Consider the following 8834-nt stretch of genomic DNA (forward strand, 5'->3'; position numbering starts at 1 on the left):
ATCCAAGGCTTGGATGACCCCTTGTTCTTTAGCCTAGCTATCCATCGCCAGAACAGCTAATGTGGGTACAATCTGCACACTTGGGTAAGCATCGTAAACCAGGGTTTTTATGCAAAAGAAATACAGAAGTGCCAATAACTCTACTATTAATGTTTAATGATATACCACACAGGCTTACACAGGGGAATACACACAATAATGTTGGATAAGTATTCCACCACAGTGGGACCTCAATAGTCTATTCATAGAGTTTGCGCCGATGTCCTGCTTATTCCTGCATCCAGCAAGGTCAAGCTCGGGTGTCACCCTACAATCAGCAAGGACATATAGGTTGACGACCAATGGAACAGTAATACTGGACAAATAATCTTCTCGGTTGTTGCAATCTCTTCTTCCAGTCGGTCCAGCATTAACCACAAAATCCAGCAAGTTCTGTCATACTAAAGCTAAACACTAATTTGTTCTCAGTAACCAGTGTTAAGCTCTCACCTGTCCCACGCTGTGTGGTGATGGGTATTAAGGTGGCGCCAATCTTTTGAGAAGTTATATGGGCTTTCCTTTACTCTCAGGAGAATTTACCTAGATAGGTTTCTATGGGATGCAGTTAATTTACCGGCTGTCGGGATCCCGGCGGACAGAAGACCGGCGGCAGAATCCCAACAGCCGACGAAATGACACCAGTCGGAATCCCGACCAAAGCCCCCAATTCCCAATTGGGTGGTGGTCCACACCACCACCAGAGGGGGAATATAATAGTGCTGCTCGCCAATGGTCTCAGAAGCGTGATGAATGCAGCAAGCCAGCGAGGAAACTCTCTGTGCTCGCCGCCAGGAGTCCGGCAGTCGGGATCTGGAGTCGGTCTCCTGACCACCGGGATCCTGACCACCGGTATTACATACCGGACCTGCACACTAGTGAAGAATGCAAAGACATATGCTGAAGGATGCAGGCCAAAAAAACATTTTGGGCAGAGTCCCTGTCCACAGCAGTTTACCTGAAAACCCATTCTCCAACAGTTGTCTAAAAAGACATAACACCTTTTGAAGCCTGGTCAAAGAGAAAACCAAGTGTGACATATCTAAGAGCATTTGGAAGTTCTGATTATGTCCATATACCAAAAGAGAGAAGACGCAATCTGGATTCAAAGTCAATCATGCTTGGCTATTGCCATGAAATTAAATCTACAAATTGTGGAATCTAATGACAAGACAACTTGTCCAATCAAGACATGTTATACTTAAAGAGACAGCGCAAGTTACAGAAAGGCTGGACTTTGACATGCAAAAGAAGTATTTGTCACTTGACTACCGATGTGGAAGTTCAACCATAGAAAAGATAATCTGCTAGAACAAACATCAGCATCAAGCATTCTGTTCATGTGTACCTTAATGCTGCTAAACCACAAAACTGTACACACATTTCCAACAGTAGGGTGGGAAGAACAATGATGAGAGAGGCAAAATCAGAGAGCTAGAAGAAGAAGAAGAGAAGTCTGGATAGGCTTCCAAATTTGCAGACAGTCCTCTGGAACCTTTGAAAAGTAGCTGGCCCTCCTGCAAACTGCCCACTTCCAAGCAAAGTGAGCACTGTGTTGTGGATAATGCCGTAAAATTGTGGGTAAACGGGGAGGTGGTGGAACCAATATAATATTGATGACCCACGAATGGCAACAATCAACTCAGTTTGGTGTTCAGTGCTGGTGTATAGATGTGTTACACTGATCCTTTTTCAAAGCTAAATTCAGATTTGTCACGATACCAGTTATTCTCCTGCTTTTGTATTGTATACTGTATGGCTTTAATGGCACCTTTGGGTACCTGCTTCATTACCACTATTTCCTGTCAGGATTTACTATAATTAGATTTGTTGTATTAAGTGAGATATTAATGTTTTTATTTTCATGTGGCGTAATTGACCCTTCCTCACCTGCTAACTACTGCCCCATCTCTCTTCTCCCATTCGCCTCCAAACTATTTGACCGTCCAGTTACAGCCATCCCACACAGGGCTGTAACTAGGTGTGTGCCAGTGGTGCGGCACACACCTAGGGCCACGGCGCACAAGTATTGAGTGGTACTGGTCTCCCCCGCTGAGGCGCCAGGCTGCTGGTTTCTGGTCTCCCTCGTTGAGGTGCCGGGCTACTGGTGTATAGTGTGGCTCTTCATACGAGTGTCGGCACTGCCATGCTGTGGGCTCTCTACCTGCAAGGTAATGGAACACATATACACTCTCTCTCTCTCTCTCTCCAAGGTTATTAGACACACACACCACTACCCTCCTTCTCTTTCTCTCACTCTCTCTCTACCTGGCGCAGTGTGTCTAAGGGGCTCTACCTGGCGCAATATGTCTAAGGGGCTCTACCTGGCGCAAAGTGTTTAAGCGGCTCTACCTGGCACAAAGTGTCTAAGCGGCTCTACCTGGCACAAAGTGTCTAAGCGGCTCTACCTGATGCAGGTTATCTCAGGGGCTCTACCTGGCCCAGTGTGTCTAAGGGGCTCTACCTGATGCAAAGTATCTAAGGTGCTGTACCTGGCGCAGTGTGTTTAAGGGGCTCTACCTGGTGCAGTGTGTCTAAGCGGCGCTACCTGGCGCAGTGTGTCTAAGGGGCTCTACCTGGCACAGTGTGTACAAGTGGCACTACTGTGTGGTGTAATGTGAATTGGTACCATTATGTGGCCACATCCCTTCCCCATGAAGCCGAGCACCGTATTTTTTGTCGCACTCCTCGCCAAATCCAAGAGTTACTTCTATCTGCTTATATTTTCTCGACCTCTCTGCTGCCTTTGACACTGTGGCTCATCCTCTCCTCCTTCAGATCTTCCAGACCATTGGCCTCTTTAGCACTGTCCTTGCCTGGTTCATCTCTTACCTCATTAACGGCTCCTTCTCGGTGACTGCCTCCGGATCCACCCCACCCCCTTCTATCCTTTCTGTCAGTGTCTCCCAGGGTTCCGGCCTTGGCCCCCTTCTCCCTGTACATGTCTTCCCTGGGTGCTCTCATAAGCATCTTCGGGCATCAATACCACCTCTATATTGACGATACGCAACTACAACTCTCCACTCCTGACCTCTACCCCTCTGTCCTCTCATGGGTATCCAGCTGCCTCTCTGCCATCTCCTCCGGAATGTCTGAAGTTCAACATGGACAAAACCTAGATCATCTTTCCGCCATCCAGAGTCTCCACCCCCTCCCAATATCTCTATCACTGTTGACAACACCATCATCTCCCCCACTCTGCTACTTGGGCGTCACTCTTAACTCCTCCCTCTCCTTTGCCTCATACATACATACATCCAAAACATATTAGACTCTCTCTGACCTTGCAAAGAATCAAATGGGCTCTGAAAACCCACCTGTTCATCAAAGCGTACCCTTCCGCCACATAACCTAGCCTCAAAGCCGCTCTTCTAACCACCTGCCTCATGTCTCATGCCTTGGCCATCTCTGTATCGCTTACGTCCTTCCTCTAGCTCACACCTCATGTCACCTATCTCCCCTCTCCCCCTAGATTGTAAGCTCCTTGGAGCAGGGCCCTCTTCTCTCACACTTCAATTATAGCCCCTCTCCTGCTCAGCAACCGTCTACACCTGCATCTCCTCTCACTCGTAACCATTCTTCTCTTCCAACGGCTGCCCGTCCCTAGTTGTAGGCCAATTACTCCTTACATCTCAGTTGTATTGTGTACGGAGTATTGTGGTGCTAATTCCTGTTCTTATATAGAGTTGAAGCTGTAGTTCCACATCAATGACTGCACCCACAACGCTATTAAACATCATAGGATGAAAGGTCAGTCACAATGTCAAACTTTTCAGGAGTCTTAAGGTAGGGTGTCCATAATATCCCTTTAATCTGGGACACCTATGATTTACACAGGTTCTGTGGCTGGCTAAACTCTAGCCTGAATTTCACCTGGTTTTAGCCAGCCACAGAACCTGTGTAAATCATAGGTGTCCTAGATTAAAGGGATATTATGCTAGATCGCTCAGCACACATCTCCCCGTGTGTATCCCCCTTTACAGTTAGGGACAGAGGGGGAAATTTAGCAAAGCTTGGAGAGAAAGAAAGATAAAAAGTACCAACCAATCCGCTTCTGTCATTTTATAGGCTGTGCTTGGAAAATGACAGTAAGAACCTGATTGGTTGGTACTTTACGTCTTTCCAGACGTTGATAAGGTGTGATATAGAAGATCTACAGTAATCTGATAGAGACATTAGGTCTACATGGTCAAAAGAGCGATATGGAAAAGGTCAACAGTAGAAAAGATTGGCGTAATAAAACCCACCACAAACATTACGTTTTTTGGGTGTCATTTTGTATGTGTTATCACCACAATCTGTGTAAACATGTGCACTCGCCACACTTCGTCTACTATTCCCAATCGTAGGCCACGTGGCTGGTAAATGAAGCAAAACATGTGGAAACCCCCACAAAAAAAAAAAAACACCATGCGTGTCCACCATATGGGTGTTGACCTTTTGAACATATTGACTGTCTATCTATACACAGGAACCCACTTTGATAAATCTCCCCCAGAATGAGAACATAACTAGTATGTAGACATGCTAACATAGGGGTGTATTAATAAAGTGTCGGAAGCTGCAGTCTTATCGGAAAGACGGCAGCTTCCGACAGATTTAGGTCAGTAGGGGTTCCGACCTATTCATTAGGGGCTGTTTTCTTCAGACAAGTCTGGAATTCACGACTTGTCTGAAAACACGTGGATTGGCGGAATAGCTGCCGATCCGCGTGCTTCTGTTGGAAACGGGGCCAAATCTGACAGGTTTTGGCCCCGTTTCCGACCATCTCAGACTATTAAAAAAAAAAAAGCCAGAATGAGATGAGGGAGCCAAGACGAGGAGACGGGGGAGCAGCGGCTACAGCAGAGTAACAGGAGGATGGGGCACCGCCGCCACTCACGGCAGTGGCCACCCGGCTCCAGCAAGCGAGATCCCGCTTGCTGGAGCCGGGTGGACGCTACCGTGAGGTCTGGCGTCGGTGCCCCATCCTCCTGCTACTCTGTGCTGTAGCCGCTGCTCTCCCCCGTCTCCTCCTCGCAATCCAACTTTTTTTTTTTTTTTAAGTCGGATTGAGATGGTCAGATTTGGCCGTTCATTGAACAGCCCTTGTCAGATCCATTCCAACAAATGCATGTCGGAATTGATTTGACTTTAATTGAATATACCCCATAGTCGACATAACATCCATGCCAACAACTTCACTGCAGAACATATATACAGAGCCCTGGATAGAAAACTGCTGTCACGTCAGACAACAAGAGCTATTGTGGTTTGGGACAGAAACAGATTTGTAAGAACTGATGAAAGGAGCAGCTCAATTCACTGAAATGACCTCACAACGCCCCCTCTATGGTAATACGAGAGAGATGGAGAGGCGTAAGGGGATTTTACTGGTTCTTATAAATGAACCACGTGGACGTCTGTTATCTAAAGCCGGAGTATTTGTTACCAAATACTTGATTTACAACATCCGTTTCTTATGCTTGAATAGCACAGAAAAGAGAAAGAAAAAAAAAAGTTCCTGATTACGTCAGACTCTGTTAGATGCCTGCTATAGTAAGATCAGCGGGAAACTGGATATTTACAATGGTTTCTTTGTAGTCAGATTTCGCCTGGTGGCTTCTTAGATCATGTGATGTTGCATATATTTCGAATAGACCGTGGCAAAAGCCCCACTCCTTGTGGACTGTAGTGTTACTTTAAATCGCCCACAAAGCATATTCGGGGCCAATGCAACAGACACTGGGTGTGTACCGCATTTTCATTAATGTTAGAAAAAGAAGTCTTATGTTAGCAAACGGCGAAATCTGTATAAACTGCGCCAGTCCACCAACGCCTCAAAATAAAAAGATTCAACAACTGCAGCTCTTGATAAAAAAAAGTTTATTACGAAATTAGACTTTAACATATTTAAACCATATATAAATAAATATATATAAAAAAACATAAATAAAGTGCATCTGTAGGAAGAGATGTTTGTATAACAGTTTGTATAACAGATTATTTTTAGTTCATAATAATTAGAGAAAGCACCAGCGCGCTCAGCTGGAGAGGGTCACAGGAAGCGACCACAGTAATAAGCAACATAACAGACCATTGAGCTATACAGTCCCCTCCGGGATTATATAATGCACACTGGTTTTGGGCGAGGAGATTCCTAGATGCAGAAACCATTCTTAAGGGCCCTACACACTTGGAGATATTGAAGGACGATATGAACGATAGTTCAAAAATGAACGATAAATCGTCCAGTGTGGATGCATCAACGATGAGCGTCCCTGCAGTCGTTCATCGTTGGTCGATAATCGTTGATTCATGCTAGCCAATTTGGACGATATTGATGTAATGTAATGCCTTATCCAAATCAACCATAAAAATCGTCCAGTGTGTATGAATTAAAAAAAGCCCAACAATATCATTTGTGGCCAAAATCGGCCAGACCACAAAGTGTGTAGGGCCCTATACAGTTCAGGGTCGCTGTTCTCAATACTGTCATTCCGTTTATAGTATACGGAGTAAATTGAACCTATCATTTGTCTAACTGTATATTAAAACAATCGGAAATCAGGATAATCAGCCCAAACTATACGCTTGTGGAGGTAAAAGGGTCTGCCCCATCCACAGGCAACAGCTTAAGACCCTGTAGGAACATGTGTAACAGTCACTTCATAGATGAAGTGCAGAAGACAATCCAATGGCCAGGACTTGTAGCGTTGTATCACCACCAGACAGAGGTCACCCGCAGGCAGCAGGTTGTAGGCACTGTTCTAAGGCCGTCTCAGTGTATGGCTCTGAAGACAACGCCAGCTGATGAGTCATTAATGTAACAAACAGTGGTGGGGTGAATCGCCTGCGGTTTCCACATCCGCCTTATCACACCTTTTCTGCATCCAGACTTTAATGTCCTCGAGGCCCAGCTGGCACCGAGCCGAGAGTAGGATTCACAAGCAGAGCTTCCAGCTGGCAGGATCACATGAAGTAAGAGCTCATCAGGGCTATGTCACGAATGTCTTCGTTTGCCAAAGATGCTGAAAGGAGAAATAAGACATAATAAGTAGGGAATATCTCCAGGAAGAAAGTCTTGCATAAGGCAGACGGTCACACCTTGGCAGGGACTGGTGAGCCTGGGCAAGTGTTCAAATCCCCTTCCTATGGGTCGGTTTATAACAAACCCACTAAAAACAGATAATATTTAACGGTGTGTATGGGTCAGTCATGTATGGCTCAGGCATAGGGAAGCACATGCTGCACGTCCCCCCACATGGTCTACACTACAGGCATGTGTTGTATATACACTAATGACCTGCTGATTTTCACCACATATAAGAGAGCAGAGACATTACATGGGAACCAGGGGAGCATACACCACAATTTTATATTTGTTATTAACCTCCCCTCCAGGCAGGGGCGTTTTACGAGAGGAGGGGACCCGTGTGCAGCCTCCGTCTCTGGCCCCATCCTCTCCAGCAGCAGAAGACTCTGGTATAATGCCAGAATCTACTAGCGCATGCGCAGGTCTCCGGGAAAATGGCGCCCGCGCCTTGTTCCCGAGGACGCCTTCAATGAGCATGCGCAAATCACTCGGAAATGCCCAACATCGGAGGGGTAAGTATAATGTATGGGTGCCGTGTGGGACCCCTTGGACCCAGGGGCCCGTGTACACCGCACACACTGCACCCATTATAGAAACTCCTATGCCTCCAGAAGATCTGAGGGGGTCCAAGGGATGTCAGCATGGACCATCCCTCACTGCGCAGTGCTGTGGGTAACATAGTCCCACGGCATACCTCCCAACATGACCCTCTCCAGGAGGGACACACTGGTCTGCTTCTGGACTTCCCTCTTAATTTATGAGTGCAGGCACCTGTGTTGAACAGGTTAATGGATAAGAAAGGTGTTCTTATTCATTCGGGGGGGGGGTGTAGGATTCAGCTGTTATTATGGCGGTTGCAGCACACACAGACCCACATACCCGTACCAGGTGACCAGCCCTGGTAACAGCAGCTTTTCTGCTAACATTACCAGCGCCGACAACCCCTTAAGCTTATCCGACAACCTTAGACCACGCCTCCTTACCTCTGCGACGAGAGCCCGCCTTCGACTTCCTATACAGCCTCTTCAGCCACTTGATTGGCCCCTTTCCCGTCACGTCACCGGCTCCCTCCTCCTCGTCGCTAGGCAGCGGCGACGACGCGCGGCAGAAGGGGCACGTGACCTCGCCGCTATGGGCCGTCAGGTGATCCAGGCAGACGGAGCAGAGAACGTGGCGGCAGGTGGGCAGGGGGCGTGGCTTCCGAGCCTGGCCGTAGTCATGGTAGCAGATGCCGCACTCCGCCATGTCGAGGTCGGGCAGTGCTGCTGGCAGTGTATCCGTAAGCATGGCTGCTGTAGGTGTGTGAGTGATCATGCAGCCAGCCTGGGAGACCCGGGACTTATATAGCTGGGGAAGCCACGCCCGCGCCGGAAACAAATGATGTCACCTTCAATGGGGAGCCAATAGGGGGAGAGGGTGTGGCCTAGCTAGAGTATTTCCCATCTTGCTGTGTGGGAAGTGTTTACTCTGTCTCACCAGTAATTGGATTACATCATTTATTGTTACTGTAATACTCATACTTATTACTGTAATAGTGACTGCAGTCATCCCTCTGCACTGCACCATGTTATTGTTACTGTAATACTCTCAGCGCTACAACATGTTATTGTTACTGTAATACTCTCAGCACTTCACCATGTTATTGTTACTGTAATACCCCCAGTGCTGCACTATTCTGTAATACTCTGCACTATGTAATACTCTCAGCACTGCGCTATGTATT

General features: G+C 47.0%; 1 protein-coding gene across 1 annotated transcript; it reads right to left on the minus strand.

Annotated features, from left to right (window-relative positions):
- Positions 1–5884: 5884 nt before the first annotated feature.
- Positions 5885–8437, minus strand: LOC134934794 (RING finger protein 227-like). Its single transcript, XM_063930150.1, has 2 exons — positions 8095–8437; positions 5885–7046 (listed from the first exon to the last, which is right to left on the minus strand). Exons 1-2 carry the CDS (start codon positions 8423–8425, stop codon positions 6988–6990), a joined length of 390 nt encoding a protein of 129 aa, XP_063786220.1. The 5' UTR covers positions 8426–8437; the 3' UTR covers positions 5885–6987.
- Positions 8438–8834: the final 397 nt, after the last annotated feature.

The sequence above is a fragment of the Pseudophryne corroboree genome, chromosome 6 (genome assembly GCF_028390025.1).
Source record: "Pseudophryne corroboree isolate aPseCor3 chromosome 6, aPseCor3.hap2, whole genome shotgun sequence".
Classification (NCBI taxonomy): domain Eukaryota; kingdom Metazoa; phylum Chordata; class Amphibia; order Anura; family Myobatrachidae; genus Pseudophryne; species Pseudophryne corroboree.

What these genes read in the sequence shown, in the direction of transcription:
- LOC134934794 (XM_063930150.1), bottom strand. Translation starts at nt 8,425, where the DNA reads ATGATCACTCACACACCTACAGCAGCCATGCTTACGGATACACTGCCA. An exon ending in GGCGGGCTCTCGTCGCAGAG is followed by an intron (nt 7,047 to 8,094) that starts GTAAGGAGGCGT and finishes TTCTCCTTTCAG; the next exon opens with CATCTTTGGCAAACGAAGAC.